General features: G+C 32.0%; 2 protein-coding genes and 1 pseudogene across 3 annotated transcripts; 1 reads left to right on the forward strand and 2 right to left on the reverse strand.

The window, feature by feature from the left end:
* Positions 1-1163: 1163 nt before the first annotated feature.
* Positions 1164-4596, reverse strand: LOC146926266 (protein trichome birefringence-like 34). The gene is made up of 5 exons (XM_085758655.1): positions 3697-4596; positions 3007-3184; positions 2545-2741; positions 1878-2036; positions 1164-1706 (listed from the first exon to the last, which is right to left on the reverse strand). Exons 1-5 carry the CDS (start codon positions 4044-4046, stop codon positions 1358-1360), a joined length of 1233 nt encoding a protein of 410 aa, XP_085614781.1. The 5' UTR covers positions 4047-4596; the 3' UTR covers positions 1164-1357.
* Positions 4597-9462: 4866 nt separating this feature from the next.
* Positions 9463-10597, reverse strand: LOC146926267 (abscisic acid receptor PYL4 pseudogene; annotated as a pseudogene). The gene has a single exon (XR_015034076.1). The product of XR_015034076.1 is annotated as an abscisic acid receptor PYL4 pseudogene (transcript).
* A 7356-nt stretch (positions 10598-17953) lies between these two features.
* On the forward strand, positions 17954-21584 carry LOC146926268 (calcium-transporting ATPase 12, plasma membrane-type-like). The gene is made up of 2 exons (XM_085758656.1): positions 17954-18247; positions 18673-21584. Exons 1-2 carry the CDS (start codon positions 17954-17956, stop codon positions 21358-21360), a joined length of 2982 nt encoding a protein of 993 aa, XP_085614782.1. The 3' UTR covers positions 21361-21584.
* Positions 21585-21962: the final 378 nt, after the last annotated feature.

The following is a 21962-nucleotide window of genomic DNA, read 5'->3' on the forward strand; positions in this document are numbered from 1 at the left end:
CAGATTCATAGGGACGGACCTGCACCTAATGGTGGTCTTCAACTATTCAAAATCTCGTTCTAGTTTGCAGGATATATGGGACAAAAATTTTGGCTTTTAGTTTTACATTATTGAAGCATAATTCAAATTAGACTTTGATCTTGACTTGTTAGTTTTAGAGTAGTTACTTGATATACAAGTAACTTACTATATGAGTTTGTTAGATATTATTGAGCCTATGTATGGTATAGAAAGTCCATCACCATGTTGTATATGTACTATTGAATTCAACGAATAAGAAGTAGTTGCATGCACACAAAAATTAACCAGAATGTTCTCTTCTTTCTCTTTTCACAATTCACTTTTCCCTTTTCTATTCTCTCAACAATCCTAACATACATGAGTAACCCTAGTGGAAATTATGGTGATTGGAAAGCTGGAGCTATCGGTAATAATAACCAAGATGCACAAGCAATGGATCAATACTAGAAAAGGACTAATGGGATATGAACAACACAAGTTTTTACCTCGGACGAACCTGAACTTGCAGAGGTTTATTTTTCACCCTCTGGAAAAGTTAAGCATGAAGTTTTCTCCTCAGAGTCACTTACTAAGCTGTTAGAAGTGAGTTTGCTGTCACTCAACTTGCACGACAGACACTGCCGTGCCTAGGTTGATGTTCCATTGCCAAATGCAATTTTGCTATGTCCTTGTCCTATTTTATTTCAAATGTTTTTGCATTAGATGACACATATTGGATCAATCATATTTCAGGCTTAAACATTTTGTATGTTGGTAAATGACTTTGTATTTCTAACATCTTTCTTGGAATTCAAGACAGTTCGTTGATATTTATGTCCCATTTGGTTTTTTTAGTTTGAATCGAGTATACTTCAAGCAACTACATAAACTAATCATCCGATCTAGATATAATCACAAAATGGAAAAGCTCTCCCTCGAGACTCCTAACGCTGCTGTTTTTTAAGGGATTGACTCAAACTTGAGATTACAATTAAGCTGAAAAATGTTTGTTTCATCTTATCTAAACACTAGTGCAGTTTCAATTAGAGTTAACATATAAGTTTGTCGAGCAATTTTCGATCCAATTATTCTCTCCATTACTTTTATGTCATTCAGCTTGAAACTAGGTCTGATTTTTTGTTTAGTAAGGTAAACAAGTATCATGGTGTTGAAAGTAATACATAAGACATTAAAAAAAAAACTAGCATATGCATGTTTTTTGAGGATTAGGGATGACAATATTCTTTACACTTCAACTTCCCTCACCTCAGTCAACATCAAGAGAAAACAAGATGACAAACCAAACCAAACATAAATGTAACATATTGTACTTCAAGTTTTCAATATCAAATGTTTGTCATCTATGGAAAATATAGGCATAAAGAAGCTCATTCCAAGTATCAGGCACACCAGGGAGACACCAATGAATGCAATCTGCATAAGATTTTGGATTTGATATTTGCTCTTCTGTTAGAGGCTCCCATTGCTTCCTATATATTGATGGATGACCTTCTTTTCTGTACTCTGATAGCTGTGTTATGTTAAGCAATTGAACATTCAAACCTCTTGATTTCAAATCTCCTAGAACATTTTCTACCACTTGCATCATTTTAGGAACAGAACCATTTCCACTATATCCCTCTTCTTTAATTTGATCTATTTCTTTGTAACAATTTTCACCCTTTGCTCCTCCCCATTCATGAGCCCTGAAATCATTTTATCTTAAATATTATAAATCAAATTTGTTCTTTGATTTGATCATAAAATAGTCTACTTCACGCATATAATTGTTTAATTTATTTGTACAAGCATATAATATATAGTTTAATTAAATAAATTAAAGCAAGTTATAATTTATTATATTTAGGTTCACATACCTTTGGTGAGTAGGTGACATAGAAACAAAAAATAATTGGGTCTTGTTACGATTAATATGGACTTCCAACCAATCAGACCAAGTCCTCAAGGCCATTTCATAGACTCTCACCATTGCTACCTTTTTGTATACTCCATTAGGGCTTCCAAATGACCCCCACCTGCTTGTAGTTAAAATGTCACTATTAAAATCAACTTGCTAACTAGTGGAGTTAGGATAGGAATCATTCTATATTTGGTGAAAATATTACAACACTATCATATTTGGTGGGTGGAAATATATTGGATTAATTGTTGATAGGCAATTTTTAAGGCGATATGACGTGGACTAGTACTTAAAAATTGTTCGAAACTTTAATGAGGGCGCGCTGACATCGTTTTTTAAAAATAATCGTTTATGATTCTCTTTGTTACAACTTATGAGGTAATGACTTGATCAATATCAATTTAATTTGACAAAAACAAAATAAAATAGATAGTATGTCTCAAAACTCAATCTATAATGTTTTGGTTTTGTCAAACTGGCACCAATCATATTATTGTCTCAATCGTGAGACTAAAGAAGATTGCGAGTTTCTACTTCTAGAGAAAACATCAATCACAATTTACACTAAAAAAGAGTTTGATATAGGCAAGTTGATCAAAGAAAGTGATTGGTGTTGTACTTACAAAACATTCATTGCTTTCCTTCTCCACCAAAGGAATGTGTTGAAGACTATAATATCTGCATCAGTCCAATACTTAGCATGTTTCTCAATGGCTTGAACTCTCACAGTCCTATCTGGCACCTTATGGTTCACTGGATCATCTGAATTTGATTCTACAAGCAATGGGGCCCAATAGAATTCGATGGTTGCATTGTATTCCTTTGATTAAATGTGTCAATTCAAAAAATCTTGGTCATAAAACATTTTGTAGGAAAAAGTTTAAAATTATAATCTTATAATAATTTTGTACGAAAATTTTATGTTACTTAGAGACTAAGTAGAAGAGAGGGTGATATAGTTTATGGAATAAATTGTGAGTTTACACATCAAATTTTCATTTGTATATAGTATAAGTGAAATATGTTTGATAATGAGTTGATGAAATTAAATTGATGTATCTTTCTACTCCTATAGACCTACGCACTTTGGCCTTGAAAATGTTGAGGGAACCATTGGCAATGGTTTGCATGGATTTGAGACTTAGGGGAATTGAAGATTCAACAAGGCAAACCATTGAAACCCATTGTCCTCTGTTGAGTGAATCCCCAACAAACACAAGCCTCTTGTTCCTTAGCCTTTCAAGCAATGTTGTGGCATTGAACCTTATATTAACATTAAAAAGTAAATAAATTTCAAGAAAGCTCAAAATTTTATATAACCAAACTTAATTATTAAAAAAAAAATATCAAACACATACACAATTTAAATAATTAAAATATGTTATGAAAAAGTGTCTCCATATTCTCATTTCAAATATTTACATGGAAAATCAATTTAGGTTATATGGTGCAGTTTGTTTAATTGGTTTATTCACAATTCAATAAGATAACAAATACAATTTTAAGAAATTATTAAAAAATGTTATAAGAAAAAAGTTAAAACCATACTACGTATGATGAAGATCAAACCAATTAGCAAATTGACCGTTTCTTGGTTTACCAAGTTGAACCGTATAATTAAATCCGGCTCAAATTTTAAAATATTTTTCTCAGTCAAATGATCTCGACAATTGGATGAAAACTAGACTACAATTCGTATTTTAACATTACAAATCAACTTTATAACACATTTCAAAATAAAGTTATCTGATCAACATAGATGTGGTTTATAATACCTTGGTAGGTCACATTGATGAGGCTTCCACCTCCAATTCTGGTAGCTAAGATCCTCCCTTCCAAACTTCACACAAGCCAACTGATCAGACATGAACTTACATTGTTGTTCTTTGTAGAGTGGATAAGATTCATTGTCAAAAACCCACTTACCATCGAATAAGTCACATTTTGACATTGATTCAGAAGTGGTAGTCTTTTCAAGAGACCATTGTCCTCCTTCTTGTGTTAGATATATGGCAGTGACAACTAGAATAGTTGTTAAAAATGCTACAAGAGAATGAAAAGTGATTCTGATTCCCAAATTGGTGTGTAACACTACTATTTGGTGTTCCTTAATTGCCATTTGCATTCAACTTTTTTTGTTTCTCTTGTTACCATAGCAATATCCTTTTTTAAGCTTCTAGCAACTGGTTGGTCAGAAGTTTATTATCATCATGCATATAGTGGATTTTATCCAAGATGTGTTTTCTAAGTTAAAAACAATCAAACTTATCACCAACTTTTGGCTTGAGTTTAAGTAAACAAGGATCTTTTTTTTATAAAAATAAATCTAAAACTTAAAACTCTAGTCTTACATTATCTTTGATTTAGTTGAAAACTGAAGGAACTTAGAAAAGGAGTGAAAAAAGAAAATGGATTCATTCCAATGCAATTGGATTCCAGCATTCATGGTCATACATTAATGGTTGTTTGATTTAGATCAAACGACTTATAGAATATTCGAATTTTGATCTTTTAGAAAATCTAAAGAATGAAACTTGAAATCTAGACCGTTTGATTTATATTCATCCGGGAAAAAGTAGTGTTCTAATTGGAAATGAAAACTGAATTATTACCAATTATTACCAATGAAAACTGAATTTATCTTTCCATTTCATGTAACCAATTATTACCGAATCAATGTGTGTGTATATATATATATGAAGAAGTTCCTCTCAAAAAAATAAATATATATGAAGAAGTTGATAAATTTACTCTCACTTATCTTTTACCAAAATACTAACTTCTATTAATCAAACCAATTTTAAATGTAAGGGTAGTTTTGTAAATTTCTTTAATTAATTAAAACAAAAACATAAATCCTTTGAAAAAACCCTTTCATAAAAAAAAACAACACACACACATACACACACAAAACGTGTTAAGAGTCCCACATCGGTTAGGAGTTGGCCTGACAATTTGTTTATAAGTGGGGGCAATCCTCACATCACAAGCCGGTTTTGTGGGGTTGTGTTAGGCCCAACCACGATTTCTAATATGGTATCAGAGCCTCTTCACGATTCTTTGGGCCACCTGTTATCAGGTTTCCGTTATCGGGCCACCCGTCATTTATGTTCACGCTTCAGATGTGCAATCCTGAGCGTGAGGGGGTGTGTTAAGAGTCCCACATCGGTTAGGAGTTGGCCTGACAATTTGTTTATAAGTGGGGGCAATCCTCACCTCACAAGCCGGTTTTGTGGGGTTGTGTTAGGCCCAACCCAGATGTGCAATCCTGAGCGTGAGGGGGTGTGTTAAGAGTCCCACATCGGTTAGGAGTTGGCCTGACAATTTGTTTATAAGTGGGGGCAATCCTCACCTCACAAGCCAGTTTTGTGGGGTTGTGTTAGGCCCAACCACGATTTCTAATAAAAGTGGGGGCAATCCTCACCTCACAAGCCGGTTTTGTGGGGTTGTGTTAGGCCCAACCACGATTTCTAATAAAACGCAATGGCGCTATTGTGTTTCTAAGTGTGTGTTTGGTTATGTGGTAGAGAAAATTGATTTTTACAAAATTGATTTGGGTAAAAGTGAGTTGAATCTAAATTGATTTATGTTTGGATATATTGACATAAAAGTGATTCTTACCAATTCATGATGTTTGGGTAGTTTCAATCAAAATTGATTTTTAATGTATACTTACTAAAAGGGCTTTAATACGTATATTTAAAATTAGATTTCATTTCTATTTTATAATTATTTAAATTTATTTGTATTATTAATTTAATTAGTTATACCTCTAATTTTTTATTTATTTTGTTTGGTTATGAGGTAGAGAAAATTGGTTTTTACAAAATTGATTTTGGTAAAAGTGAGTTGAATCTAAATTGATTTATGTTTGGATATATTGACATAAAAGTGATTCTTACCAATTCATGATGTTTGGGTAGTTTCAATCAAAATTGATTTTTAATGTATACTTACTAAAAGGGCTTTAATACGTATATTTAAAATTAGATTTCATTTCTATTTTATAATTATTTAAATTTATTTGTATTATTAATTTAATTAGTTATACCTCTAATTTTTTATTTATTTATAGATATTAGGTTATATAACTTAAATTTTTTTATTGGTCAAATTATATAACTTAATATAATGAGTAGATAACTAGATATAATAAAAAGAAGTCCATAAAAACGTGTAGAAATCCATAATGAAAATTAAAATGGGTTTCGAAACTCACCCTAAAATACAATGGGGGTAGAAACTCACTAAAACAAAATTGAAACGGCACCGTCAAAATTAATTTCTAAACTCACCATTAGAAAAGGAAGTAAGGATAGACATGGAAAACTATAGCAGCTTTTATTAAAATAACAAATCAAATTGAATCAATCCTCACCGTGAACGCAAAAGCTACAAATATGAGCTTTTGTTTAAATCGATTTTGAAACCTGAATCAATTTGAAAAAGGGTTGTGTTAACCAGTGCCCCCGGGGCACTAGTTAAGAATGTTAAAAATATTTATCCAAACACATGTCTTTTAAAGTAGACTCACGTTTGTCTATCCAAACTCACTTTTGAGGCTCTCAAACGCGCAACCAAACGAGGGCTAAGTAATTTTGCAGAAGACAAGTTAGACAAATAACCAAAATATAACGAGTGAACAAATCTAATAGAGACTTTTCCTTAAAAAAGAAAAATGTAATAGAGACTTAAATTCTCTACTATTCCATCCGTCTCACAATTATTGTCTCTTTAACATTTTTTTCTCAAAATAATTGTTACTTTACAATACCAATGCATCATTTATTATTTTTCCCACTATGATACCATTATTTATTGAATTTTATCTAACTTAACTATTCCACTAACTACAATTAATAAGAGTGTTTTAGTAAAGAGTAATGATATTTTGACATCCATTTGATGACAACTTTGTTGACAACCTTGTTTTTCTCACTTCTTATTGGTCAAAAACAATGGAGAGAGAAAAAAGAAGAGAGAGAATAACAACATCATGTGAGTATGAGAGAGAAAGTTGTCCAAAAGTTGTCAAAAAATGGTTGTCAAAATATCATTTCTCTTTAGTAAATGCCACTAATTTTACCATTGAAATCAACACAATTAATCATTTCCTTAATAATCGTGCACAAAACTTAAACGACTAATATTGTGAGACGGAGGGAGTATCGTTTTTTTCCTTTTTCGGTGGTATTACTTTTTTGTTGCTGATGATTTTGTTGGTTAATTAATAAAAGATTTGTGTCGTCGGGTCGCATTGCAGCAATTATATAAAAAAATTAATTACATTAATAATATTTTGAAGTGTTTAAAGATAATAAATAAATATTATTAGCATTTTTTTAAAGATAGTAAATGATTTGCATCTGTAACCAAAAAAAAAAAAAAAGATAGTAAATGAAAATTATCACAGTTAATGTAAGGTTTCTATTAAAACAAATTATGTGCAAAAATATGTTAAATATTTGCATCGCGCCATTGCATATTTTTTTGTCTATACCTGCGAAAGCAAATTTTTGTGTATGAGATGTATAAAAAAAATATAATCATGTAAGAAAGTGGATATGATAAAAATTTTAAAACTCGTGACTGTTTTTAAAATATCAACATTAATGTAATATTTTTATTAAGTATTTTGTTATTTTTTATGCAAAACATCGTTATACATTTCTACTGTGTCCGTTGCAAAATTATACTTCTTGTTGATGAAGGTAACGAGAGAGAAGTGATTCAATTAATCAACATTAGATAAAATCTGTGTTAAGTTCTTTTAATGATTCTTCTCTCAATATTCCAACATATGAAAATATAATATGGCTTATAAGAAAACTTTACATTTTTTTATTTTTATCACATTTATTATTTTTAAAAAATTGTGACTTTTATAATAATATAATAATGAAGAGTAATCAATGTTTATTTCCTTCAAGTATTTTACATACATATAAGTTTTTTTATAAATTTTTTGTTAACGTATCCTAGCCGTATCGTATCTTAAATTTAAAAAAATTTGCGTATCCACATACCCGTATCGAATCGTAGACGCACCCATATCCGTATTCGTGCTTCATAGACCTTATGGTACCTTGTTTTCGTACTATGTAGCTGATATATTCACTTAGAGTGGGACATAGATGATTAGGTGTGTGTATATATATATATATATATATATATATATATATATATATATATATATATATATATATATATATTGCCATGTGAAGTGAAAACGATATAAAGGAAAAAAAAAACTTCAATATCAAAATATTCAATTCTATGAAGAAAAAAAATCAATTCAATGTTCATATATTCAATTCAAAACCCCAAAAGTGGACAAACTAAAAGGTTATGGTGCTTTCACCAAGTTGATACTTAATTAATTAAAAGCTTCTTCTCTCTACACACGATCTTGTCTATTTCTTATCTCATGTTGTGTTTCCTTTCTCCCACTTGCTCATCAACTTGCACAAACCGACGATGTAATAATCGTCATTCACACTCAAACATAACAAACATGTAACCTTTTTTTTCTCTACTCACCTATTTCTTCAATGCTTCCTTTTGATTCCATTTATTTCTCTCTCTCCGTTAGTCACGCACAAATTGAATTAAAAAAGTACAACAAGTTGAAATTAAATAAACTTGAGTGTGCACAAAACTATATATTACTACATGCAACTTGTATGTTTTGTTTATACATATAATTTACTTTCTTCTGGTTGCGCATTTAATAATGTTTTGATGGACCACCCAAGTTTGCAACTTGGAAGTATATATATATATATGGTCGAAATTAAGTAAGAGTTGATATATTACAGTTTGTTTTACCAATAATAATATTACTTCACGACGTGTTGGTTGGTAAAAAAGTATATACTCTTTAATATTCCAGCTAGTTTTTATTTTTTATTTTGGTAAGGTTGTCACTCTTTTTCTTTCATGTTCATAAACTTATTAGTTTAAAAGGTTCAAAGTATATAGGCTATGATTGATTTAAAAGTAACCTTACAAAAGTAATTCAAGGGAGAGAGAAAAATAAAAATCATAATAAAAATCGCAACTGGTCTAGAACTTTTATTAAGTTTACATAAAATTCATAACAAAAAATAAAAATCGTGTAAAAATACATTATCGTTGATGTAGTTAATTTGTCTTTAAATTATTTTGTAATGTGCGCTCACTAACCTATAGAGCAAATTGTATACACGATCGTCATGTTTGCCTTAACTTATGTCTGGTAACATAACTTCATTACATAAATAACCACTTAGTTTATGTCTATAATTAAACAAATCAATTCCTTAATTTAAAAACAAAACAAATACCTCAAAAAAAAGACATAAATTAATTTATAAAAAATACACACCCCATTAATTAGTGCAATAATTTTCTTCCTTGTGCTACCACCTTCTCTTCCACTAGCTTAATTTTAAAAAAAGAATTAGCCCCCATAAGATAAGATTCAGATTCTCTATATTCGTCGTTACATCTAAAGAGAGAGAGAGAGAGAGAGATCTTCATATCTAACAATTCTAGAGGCATGACCAAGATCCATGTTTTATTTTCACTTGCGAAATTAAATCAAGAAATAATAATATCCCTAAAAAAATAAAACAATAAATCAATAACTAAGAAAACTTGATCATGCAATTTACCAACTCATGCATTACACAATCTAGTAATAATAATCACAATATACACAATACTTAATTAACAAGATCACAATATAAATTATACAATGTGAAGCAAAAAAAATCAGGAACAACTCTTGTTGTTTTGCTGTGTAATGTTCTCTGCTGTTTGTGCAAGTGACTGAAGGTTACACCGAACAATTGTATCAACAAACACATGTGTGTCCTCTTTAGTATTTTCCGAAGGAATATCCACCACATAGGACTCAACTATCACCGTGCCGGAACAGTCACCCTCTGTGGAGGGATGAAGTGTAGTAACGGAACGGTAGTTAGCAAGCTTGTGATCACCACCAACAACACTAAAACTGATGACATGGCGATCCTCATCGAGGATCTCAAGGCGTTCGGTGCTGCGTGCAGCAGGGAGGCCAGATATAAGGTTGACCTCCCTGAGTGTGCCCACATCACCGTCGCCACCAACGAGGTTACAACTCTTGATGAAATTTTTGTAGGCTTGTGGTTTGTCGAAGCGGCGAACCACTGACCAAACGGCGGTGATGGAGGCGGTTGTCTCTTGGACGACCGCCGAGCATAATTGGTCGGATGATATTGAGTGTGTGTGATAGTGGGCTATAGTATTAGGAATGGTGTTGGTGACAGGGTTGATGAAGAGGGTGTTGTTTTCGCCGTGGAGGTCGTGGTGGTTGGTGATGGTCGTAGTGGTGGTGTGGTTGATCCTGTGGAGGAGAAGTGAAGACTTTGGTGGATTTGGAGGCATTTTTTTGATACTAATTGTATAATATAGAAAAATAAAAGAAAAGAAGTAGTAATAAGATTTGATGGATCTTGTTATAGTTTGAGTGGTGTTATTAGAAAGGGTTTTGAAGATGAAATGAAGATGAAGAAATGAGAGATTTTCTGGGGAGGGGTTTGGGTTTGGGATGTGATTAGGGTTATATAGTAGTATAAGTCTAAGCTTGGATGCAAGTTGGACGTATTCTTTTATGGCTTTGAGAGAGAGAGAGAGAGAGAGAGAGAGAGGGGTTCAATGAAATTCATGTGGGGATATTAAAATATAGGGACCAAGTTGGCCGACATCAATTTACCAAATTGGGGTTTTGTGTATCTCAAATTTTGTGTTGTATTCTTTTGTAATTTAAATTATCTTTGCTTGTGGAATCAAAGAACCTATTTCATTACAAATTTGTCACTTTGTTTATTTCAATTTCTAGTCAAATTTGTAATATTGATAATTTTTTCAATTTAAATTAGGGTGTTCACATTCAAATTTATAATTTTTTCAATTTAAATTAGGGTGTTCACATTCAAATTTATCTAAATAAAAATTGTAAATCGATTTAAAAAATTTGAAATGCGCTCAAATTAAAATTCAATTAAATTTATTTTGTTATATTTATATAAAAACTATTGGATCGGCTCAAATTTTATTTATATTTTAAAAATATGCTTATAGTTTAAAATTTAAAATTTATTTTATTTTAGAAAGGAATATTTATTTTATTATTAGTATGAAATATTGTATTCATTTTTAATGATACTAAAAATATAATATAGAAAAATATGGTGTTGGTGATGGTGGTTCGATATGGGTTGGAGGGAGGTCGTGTGAAGGAGGGGGCCTAAAGCATCGTTGTGGTGGAACATGGCATCTATGTTGAAAGTGTCTTTGATTTCTTTGTAACTTTTGAACAACAGAATTCCAACTAAGGATAATTTGTTTTGTTGTGGAGTAATGCATGATAGATCTAGTCATTGCCTGCATGGGAAGGAGCGGATCAGACGAATTTGTCGACCATTTGTTTTTTGATTGTGAATGGTTTGGTCAAATTTGGATCTTAATTAATTTTAAACTGGTTTTGTGTTTCTAGTGTTCTTTCTATTTTTTATTTTGATCATGCTACTGGGTTTACTGGTTTGGTTGTGTGCTCTAAAATGATACAATCAATCAAATGTTCATCTTATTTGAAGTTTTTCGAAGGAAAGAAATACTCGTATTTTTCGTAATTTGGAGGTTTGGATTAATCAAGTGTTTAATGTGAGATTATTGGTGTTTTTATGGCTTAGAGGTAAGTTTTGTAATTTATCATTTGATTTTCATGTTTGGTGGAGAAATCTCTTGGTTTGTTTAGGGATGCTCACTTAGTGCTTCAGCTGTTTTGTTTAGCCGGTTTGGCTTTGTGGTTCATTTGTTCGACTTTTCTTCGTTATTATTTTATGCACACCTTGTGGTGGGATGTTAATCGTTTCATTTCATTTTGGCTTCACCAAAAACAAAGTGTTCTATTCATTTTTTATTTATTGATTTTTTAAGACAAATAATATTTTAAAAAACATAATTGAGAAGTACACACTACTATACAATTTTCCCATCAATCTGAGTAATGAAAATAAGAATATTTGAAGAGTAGTGATAGTAACAACCTCGTTTCAACATTCACTATTTTATTTGGGTGAAATACATATGAGTCTCACTAATTTATGTGAACCTTAAATCTAAAATGGTGGACATCATTTCTAAAATGATGAAACTCAAGTGCATTTTATCTGATAATAACATGAGTATTGGAAAAGAAATGGTAAAGTTAGTTTTTTTTTTCTTTTATTTTACTAAAAGAAGGCACTCATTTATTCAGTTAAATTGATAGAAAAAACATCGAATAACACAAATTTAAAATTATCAAATCAAACATGATTATTCTACAAACAAACTTACAGAATCCATGATACAACGGAAAAATGCTTATAACTATGGCAAAACCTACAAATACGACGAAATACGAAATAAAAGTATGGAATGCCCTAGCCTTTAGATTTTGTAACATTAAACGTCAAAGCCATTGATTGTGCATTGAATCAGAGCTAATATGTCGATCTGAACGGAACGAACACCGCTACAACATGAGAAAGCAAAACAACGCCGCACCAAAGCGACGAACAAATTACACGTCGCATAAGATGACAAAATCATAAAAGGAAAATATATATATATATATATATATATATATATATATATATATATATATATATGGAAACCACTTATTTAAACAAAAAGAATAAAATCAATCTATATAGGTGATTTCATACCAAAAAATTGGCCCTCAGTCATCCTCTCTTAAGTGGATGAAGAGGAGCGAATAGTTCAGTGTTGTTAACGCTACTCAAAAATTAAAAGAAGATCGTCATTTAAACCCTCAAAGCACGGAATAATGCAAAACGAAATAAAATTTGAAATACTTTTTTTATATATCAGAAATATATGTCAAGCATAGGCCAAAATCATATCCCTGCCCCCTCTTTTTGAGCATGTGACATGAGATTCATACAAACATATATGTGTTCCCTCTTGCATCTGTGAGACTGGCCGGCCACAGCTATGATTAGTTGTTACATATGTGATGCACCACAAAACTTGCCGACATCTAACCTTTGGAGTAGAAATATCTTTTACATGATTGGTAGGTTTAACTTTTTACATTTAATAGAGCATATGTGCATTGTCCTTAAAAAAAAGTAGTTTACCTATATAAATATACTAATATATTTTTGTTAGAAATCTTCATGCATATAGTTATTTGATTTGGATCACTAATTTTATAACAATTTATAAATCTTTTGTGGTGATAAGCCTCTTGGAGAAGAAGTCATTTATGTATGTACAAGTACAAGCACCACTTTTCCTCCTACTTGTAACTTTGGATGGGTTCAGATTACAGATATGATTTATAAGCTTTTGGTATCATAATAGGTTTAATGTGTGGCCAAAAATTAAAAGATTCTTGGACTAAGATCTTGGTTGCTGGTTTAATAAGTTATATACCCCACTTGCATGCTTTTAATTTTTGAGTACCAATCGAAGGGAACTATTTTATTGTTTAAGTTGCTTTGCTTATTTGCTTATCTTTTTTTTTTTTTTTCCCTCTCTAATATAAATAAAGTTCTTATTCTCTCCACTTGACTAATGACTATCCCAATTTTCATATAAAAAAAGCTATCCAAACAAAATAAACATGTCATGAAGGGTCCATTTGAAAAGGTTGATTCCATATGAAATGTACACCCACCCCAATTAATTTAAAAAAATGTTTAAAAGTAAAATAAACCAAATTATATCGACCTTTGGATGCCAATTTTCTAATATGAGTTTCATTTCCATCATGCTCACTTCTCACATGCCCGTTATATTGACCATTTTATCTAGTTCAAATTTTATAGTCTGAAGAGTAATTGACATTTTTAGATTTTACAATCCGAACTGTATTTGCTTAGACTTTTCACTACAATGACATAAATTACTAAAATGGCATAAAGTAAAATGACATAATATAAATTGGCAAAGATTCAACATTTTTTTTGTTTGATCAAGAATTCATATTACATTTACATTAACATAAAGCTTATTACAACAAAATATTATACACCTAATGCTAAACATGGTGTACAAGAAGATTGAGGAAGAAGGAGGAAAAGACTTATCATCCCTCTCGCACACCCTCTAGAGAACATGAGAATACAAGATGACGGAGTGGAAGAAGATGATTGTGATTAGCAATCCCAGATCTAGACGGATCTAGAGTGCGAATTTGCATAATGGAACAACACCATTTGACCATTCTTACTATCAACACAAGATGACATGAACCTTTGTATGAAAGGTTGATGGTGAAAAAATGACATCATAAACGACTCAAAATAAAAGTAAGAAAGAAAAGAACAGAATGAGAGTTTGAATGAGAAATTGTGAAGTATGACTAGGCTTTTATAAGCAAAATGCAAACATAGACTGTAGCGACATGCAAGGCAAGTCATAACACGAGGTCAACCATGTAATTCAGTCCAAAAACACATGAAAAGGCATGGAATTACCCAACCTTGCTGACCAAGCCACCATCCACATTCAGAATTATTTTAGATTTTATAATCTGAAACCTTCCAAGTATTGGTTCAGATTACATAATCTAAAACCCACCTAAATTGTGTAAAAACCTGTGTTTTGGAAGGTTTGACATGCTTCCTATTATGTAATTCAAACCAGTCAGATACAAGATTTTTATGTGGGTGTCCAAATTGTACTGACATTTTCCATGGTCCACGACGCATAAAACCATTTATAAATTGGTGTGTGATGATATGTCATCTTACGTTATTTTCAGCATATTTTTTAGTCATTTTAATTATGATTTGACCCAATTTAGAGGAGTTTTGGAACATTTGTCTATGGTTTAAAGGACATTTTGTAATGTTTTTACATCGAGTCGAGTAATTCTAGTTTTCCCTAAACCAAGCAATTCTTATGTGTTTTTGATGTAATTCACTATAAAATCAGGTAATTCGACAAAGCAAAGCACCTCATAAAAAATTAGGAAGAGTATGAATGAAGATTCAAGAGGCCTCCGAAGACATTACATAGTGGAGAAATACTTGAGGACAATCCACTCAAAAATTTATAAAGTGCATGCTTCATTTGTACGGTACTAGGAATTAGGAACCGACATTCAATGCTTTTCATTTGCATCACTCGTGGTCGAACAATGTTTAAATTTGGGGGGTGTGATAAACAACAAAAATGTTGGTTATTACCTCGTTTTACCACTAAATCAAGTATCTTTTAAGTAATTTCATGACTTATTTCTCATAATTTGTGTCTATTTAGTTGTTTTGTTTTGTCGGTTCCCTTTGCAATGTTTAAGTATGATATTTAAACATTTGACTTTTTTCGAGTATGTTTGATCATGTAGTACTGGAGGCAGTTAAAAGGCTAATCATGAGTAAGAATCAAAGTGGATGAATACATGATGTTTTAGGGTCCATTGAAGGACTTGTGCCGAAATTTCATGAAAGCGCAATATGATTCATATGCAGTATTTTGATCATATATCGAGTTGTAGATTTTCAAATGGAGTTCAACCAAAGGCAAATGAAAGTTAACATCCATATCTACAACTTTTATGAAGACACCGAAACTCAATTTGGAAGAGAAAGGGGTGAAAAAGACACATAAGTGGGCGTTAGACGCCATAAAAACCATTCATAAGCGCCAGGTGCCTGTAACTGGGCGCTAGTGTAACAGACCCGACGCCCCGTCTCGGTCGAGAATGCTATATTGTTGATATCACTCAATAAGATAAAAATTTACATTATATTTATTATATTGTTAATCTCGTTGAAAAATATAGTTATGATTTTTTACTAATTGAAAGTAAGAAATATCTATACATATAATTTTAATCAAATATATTTTTTTAAATCTATAACAAACGGACACAATCCCATTTGGGTTGGTCGAGTGGTGTTGGCTTGAAACCTAGAAGTGTGGTCATTTCAAGGTCTCAGGTTCGATTCTACTTGGTGCCAATTTTGGTGAGCTAGTTTAACTTCTTTAAAAAAGGGTTAAATATGTTTTTATTTCCTATAAATATGTCAACTTTTCGTTTTAGTCCCTCTATAAATTTTCTTCAACTTTTAGTCCCCCAAAAAATTTTATTTTCACTTTTGGTCCCTTCTTTAAAGTAAACATATATGTAGAATTCATATTTTTGAATAAAATTTTGCTGAAAAATTTATAATATTATAAGAATCTCTCCCAAAAAAATTAGAATTTAAAAAAAAAAGAATTAAATATGATTTTTTATATTTTTGGTGATTAAAAATTCATATTTAATTTATGTTTTGATAAAAAAAATCTAATTTTCTTGGGAGAGATTTTTACAATATTCTACATATTACTGCACAATTTCATTAAAAAATATAAAAATTTACTTAAAAATAGGGACCAAATGTAATGATTGAAAATTTTATAGGGACTAAAAGTTGAAAAAAAAATTTAAACGGGCACAAACAAAAAGTTGGTATATTTATAGGGACCAAAAATATATTTAACACTAAAACAAAGGGTTAAATATATTTTTCGTCCCTATAAATATATCTGCTTTTCATTTTAATCCCTCTAAAAGTTTTATTCGACTTTTAGTCTCCCAAAAGTTTTTCATTTTCACTTTTGGTCCCTCATTTTAAGTAAACTCATATGTAAAATTTATAATATTGAATAAGATTTTGCAGAAACAGTTATAATATTATAAGAATCTTTTTAAAAAAATTAGAATTTTTTAACAAAATATGAAGTTTTATATTTTTGGCGGTTTAAAATTTAAGGTTAAATATATTTTGATAATACATCAACTTTTCGTTTTAGTCCCTCTAAAATTTTCTTTCAACTTTTAGTCCCTATTTTCAAGTCAATTTTTGTATTTTTTTTAATGAAATTGTGCAGAAATATGTAGAATATTGGAAAAATCACTCCTAAAAAAGTTTTTTTAAAACAAAACATAAATTAAATATGAATTTCTAACTGTAAAAAATATAAAAATTCATATTTAATTCATGTTTAGTGAAAAAAATTCTAATTTTTTTTTGGAGAGATTTTTATATTACTATAAATTTTTCTGTAAAATTTATTAAAAAATATGAATTCTACATATGAGTTTACTTTAAAGGAGAGACCACAAATGAAGATGAAAAACTTTTGATGAAGATGAACAACTTTCGGAAGACTAAAAGTTGAAGAAATTTTTTATAGGGACTAAAATGAAAAGTTGACATATGTAAAGGGGCCAAAAACATATTGAACCCAAAAATTTATATTTAATTCATGTTTTATTAAAAAAATCTAATTTTTTAGGAGAGATTTTTACAATATTCTACACATTTCTACACAATTTCATTAAAAACTACATGAGTTAACTTAAAAATAGGAACAAAAAATGGTGATTGAAAATTTTACAGGGACTAGAAGTCGAAGAAATTTTTTAGAGAGATTAAAACAAAAATTTGATATATTTATAGGGACCAAAAAAATGTTTAACAAAAAAAAATGGACTCATTGTGACATGTTTAGTATATCTAAAAATAGAATTGATTTTGTCTCCATAATTGATTCGACTTGAAACTAAAAATTGTAGTTTCTAATTTTAGAACTAATTTTCACACTTAAATTTATTTTTCAATTCATTTTTACATGAATATATTCAAATCTAAATCATTTTACCTTCAACTCAATTTTGCCAAAATCAAATTTTACCAAAATCAATTTATTCAAAATCATACATTATGATATATAAAGCACACGATGAATTTATTCAATACATTATGATCTACAAAGCACATCAATCTTGCCCCTTCATATTCTTGTCCTTGATGATGCTCTGTTTTATTTGAATTTCATTTGTTGAAAAAAAAGACCACGTGGCAGCATCTTAATAATTCGATTGATCAAACGGTGGCAAAATAGCAAAAGTCTCACTCTAACGGTTCTCAGTTCCTACGAATAGAAAGAAAGCTGTTTGAATTTGTGTCTTTTGAAAACAAGTATTACGTACCAAGCATGTTCCCAGAATCAGATAATGGCAACAACATAGAACTTGGTGCTACTTTACTCACAACTACTAGAGGTAGCGTGTACAACAAGAAATGGCTTCCAAGGTTATACAAGAACCCTACAACTTCTAGGGCTAACTATGAAGAATCTGCATCACCCCTTTCGTCGGTAGAACTGCGCGTTACGAATGATATTGCTGGAATTGTGAAGGAGAAGGACTTGAAATCTCTTCTTGAGTTTGGTGGGGTTGGTAGAGTTTGTGATGTTCTTCGTGGTCAAATTCATCACTCATCGGTAGAGGTAATAATTCTCTTCAATATCATGGTTGGGTGTTTGATCAAATATATAAATGCTTTCTTGGTTTTATTAAGTGTTAGGGTTGCGTATAATATTTCCGTGGCACCGACACTTTTGATTGAAGACGTATTCTGATGTCCAACAATTGTCGGTGTCTGACACAACACTGACACATGTGATTACTTTGAGTTATGTCATTTTCTCAAAATTTTATCGGGGTCAACATCTCAAGTGTGTGTGAGTCATGTCTGATGTTTGTGACTGTGTCTGTCTGTGCTTCATAGCATATAATATATCATTGAAATTCAAGTATGAGTTGTTAGTACCACATTGACTTGGAATGTGTCTGTCTGTGCTTGATCATATGCTTGAGAAAGATGAATTTTTTTGTTTTGTTGATGAAGTTTTGGTTTTTATGGAATGAACAGAAGATCACTAGGAACCTTGGATCAAGCTTCTTTGACTTTTTATGGTATACCATCAAGGACAATCGTTACACAGTTTCATTGCTTCTGATTTCGGCCTTATTCTCCTTAGCCATAGGATACATGGAGGAGGGACTCAAGTATGGTTGGCATGATGGTGTTGCCATTGCTTTTTCTGTTCTACTAATGCTTGCATTCTCTTCAATAACAAGCTTTTGGCGTCATAGGAAAACGATGAACAAACCGACGAAGAGAAATGGCAAGGAGGTGAAATTCAATGTTAAAAGAGGTGAAGTGTCACAATCTGTTGATCTTGCTCTCGCGGCATCTGATATTGTGGTGGGTGACATGGTGTTTCTGAGTCCTCATGATGAAGTTCCAGCCGATGGTTTGCTTGTGAGTCGTGGAATTCTTGTGCTGGCTAAAGGAATAAAAAAAGAAAAAGTTGATCGTGATGAGAATCCATTTCTTATAGCTGGTTCAGAGGTGATTGCAGGTTATGGACAGATGATTGTGACATCAGTTAGAAACGAATCAGATTTTGCTGAGATGAAGTGCTCAATGAGTTCTCATTTTGAAAAGAGAGGCCTTTTGGAAAAACTAATTGAGAAGCCGATTTCCTACCTTGACAAAGCTTCGCTTTTTATCTTTACATTGGTTGCATTTGTGGTGTTCATTCGCCTAGTTTGTGAAAAAGATGGAGATGGTGATGGATTGCCAGATACTAAAGTTTCAGTTGGCTTGTTGATGGAACTCCTTGAGAATATTTTGTTGAGACCAAGAGGAAGGATTTCCATTCTAGCATGTGTTTTTACAGCTGCAATATTGTTTGTGCAACATGGAATGCCACTTATGGTTACTTTTTCTCTCCATTACCACATTAATGATGTATTGCCAGACCAAGAAGCTGTTTTTAATGATTTATCTGCTTGTACAACCATGGGGTTGGTAACTGTCATCTGCGTCGATGTATCTGGTAAGCTCATTTCTAAACCAATGGAGGTCAGTGAAATCTGGATTGGGGAGGGGGAGACAGAAATTTGTGAAGTTGAGGGTTCAGAAACAGTTGTACTTGACAAGCTTAAAGAAGGAGTTGTTTTATCGATTATTTCACCAGAACTTTCTCTTTCTCCAAGGTCCAGCGCACTTGTTTCTTGGGCAGAAACAAAGTGTGAAGTGGACATTAAATCTTTCATAGAAAGATTTGACATTCTTAAGCATAGCAAGCTGAATTCTGACAAAGGGGGGAGTGGAGTTTTGGTGAAAGAAGTTTTAGGCACTGAACATGTTCTGCATTTGCACTGGAGTGGTTCTGCATCCACAATATTGGAAACATGTTCACAATATTATGATGGTCAAGGAGAATGTCATGCCATGGGAAACCAGAAAATAAAATTTATGCAGAAGATCATAGAGATGGAGGATAGTGGCCTTAAACCAATTGCATTTGCTTATAGAAAAACACATTTGCAGGTACTTGAGCAAGACGATTTGACCTTGTTAGCTCTGATAGGTTTCAAGGAAAAATGTCAAGAATCGATAAAATCAGCTTTGCAAGGTGTCCAAAATACTGGAATAAAGATCAAATTGGTCTCAGAGGATGACATCGATTTAGTTGAAGAGATAGCTTATGAACTTGGAATAGAAGTGCCGGTAGGCTGTCACCTTGAGGGAAAAGAATTTAAGGATTTGCATGAAGCAGCTAGATTCGATGAAGTCGAGAAAGCCATTGCAATGGGAAGCTTCTGTGCTGAAGATAAACTTTGTATGGTGAATTGTTTGCAAGACAAAGGTGATGTGGTTGCATTCATTGACCAAAGGCTGATAACTCGTCATGCTTCAGAAGTTTTGAAAGTAGCCGATGTAGGTATAGTTTCCCTTAATTCTCTGAGGAACAAAATGGACAAAGGGAGTTGTGGCATAACTATCACATGTTTCGGTGCATTGGAAAAAATTGTGAAGGCCGGCAGACGTAAATATCACAATATTCAAAAGTTCATTCAACTTCAGCTGACAGTTAGCATATCAGGGTTACTCATAACCTTGATTACAACAATTTTCACAGAAAATTCTCCTCTAACAGCAATCCAAATGATTTGGATAAATGTGCTCATGTGCCTTCTAGGTGGCCTAATGATGGTGATGGAACCAAGTCGCGAGGAAGAGCTTGCCAAACAACCATGTGATAGGAATCAGCCAATTATAACCATGAAAATCTTGAAAAACATTGTTTATCAGGTTTTGTATCAGGCCTTTTTATGCATGATACTTCAGTTTGGGGGGCATATTACTCACAGTGAAAAGCAAGTTCGGAAAACCATGATCTTCAACACATTCTTATTTTGCCAACTCTTTAATCTGCTCAATAACGTAGATTTGTTGAAAAAACAAGGTTTCAAGATAGTTGTTCAGAACTTGATTTTCTCGGTGGCTTTAGGCACTTGTGTTGTAATGCAGTTTTTGGTGATTCAGTATGCAAAAGGCCTAGCAGATTGCGTACCGTTGAATGCTGCTGGATGGACTATATGCGTGCTGGTTAGCGCTCTTTCATGGGTATTTGAATGGATCTTGAAGAGTCTTCCAGTTATTATGCGCACCAATTATGCTACAAGCTCCGACCCTGCAGGGACCGAGTTATTATTTGCGCCAATTATGCTTCAACATCAGAACCTGCAGAATCCACCAGTTTAAACACAGAATGCTTTTGTTGATTGAAATGCAGCCAACATGATTTCTGTTGAACTGACTCATCATTGAGTTAGTCATGATTTAGAAGGATTGGCTTTCAAGTTTCATATAACAAGGCTTAGTAGAAATAGTTATACATCTGTATCACATTAGCACCCCTTTTGTATTTTACGAATAGTATTCCGTTTATTGCACATTTTTTCTTAAATGAAATCAGTTTATCATTCTCTTCTGCTTTGCTTTGTTTCTACAAGTTTTCATATCCACTGTAAGTTTGATTGAGGTTTAAGATGGTGTTGCAGCATCCTTAAGTTCTCATGCTTCTATTTGAACTCTATGACGCGAAATAGCCACATAAATGATTCAGCTGGTTTAGGAACGACTAGATGTAAGGACGTCTTTCATCGATTAGATACGTCTGAGGATAAATAAAAGCGACGGCACATGTGTGTCATTGTGAATTTGTGAGTGAAGAGTTTTTTGTGACAAATTTTCTACTGTGTGCTGCTCTTGTGACTTGGGAAAGGTTATGCATGAAATAAAACAATCTGGCATTGCCATGAATGAATGTTCTGTCTTGATAAATTGAAATTATGGTAGATGCC

Source organism: Medicago sativa, chromosome 4 (assembly GCF_051527215.1).
Source record: "Medicago sativa cultivar Bolivia chromosome 4, Bolivia_mono, whole genome shotgun sequence".
NCBI lineage: Eukaryota > Viridiplantae > Streptophyta > Magnoliopsida > Fabales > Fabaceae > Medicago > Medicago sativa.

What these genes read in the sequence shown, in the direction of transcription:
- LOC146926266 (XM_085758655.1), bottom strand. Translation starts at nt 4,046, where the DNA reads ATGCAAATGGCAATTAAGGAACACCAAATAGTAGTGTTACACACCAAT. An exon ending in TCAACATTTTCAAGGCCAAA is followed by an intron (nt 2,742 to 3,006) that starts GTGCGTAGGTCT and finishes ATTTAATCAAAG; the next exon opens with GAATACAATGCAACCATCGA. An exon ending in ATGTCACCTACTCACCAAAG is followed by an intron (nt 1,707 to 1,877) that starts GTATGTGAACCT and finishes AAATGATTTCAG; the next exon opens with GGCTCATGAATGGGGAGGAG.
- LOC146926268 (XM_085758656.1), top strand. Translation starts at nt 17,954, where the DNA reads ATGTTCCCAGAATCAGATAATGGCAACAACATAGAACTTGGTGCTACT. An exon ending in TTCATCACTCATCGGTAGAG is followed by an intron (nt 18,248 to 18,672) that starts GTAATAATTCTC and finishes TGGAATGAACAG; the next exon opens with AAGATCACTAGGAACCTTGG.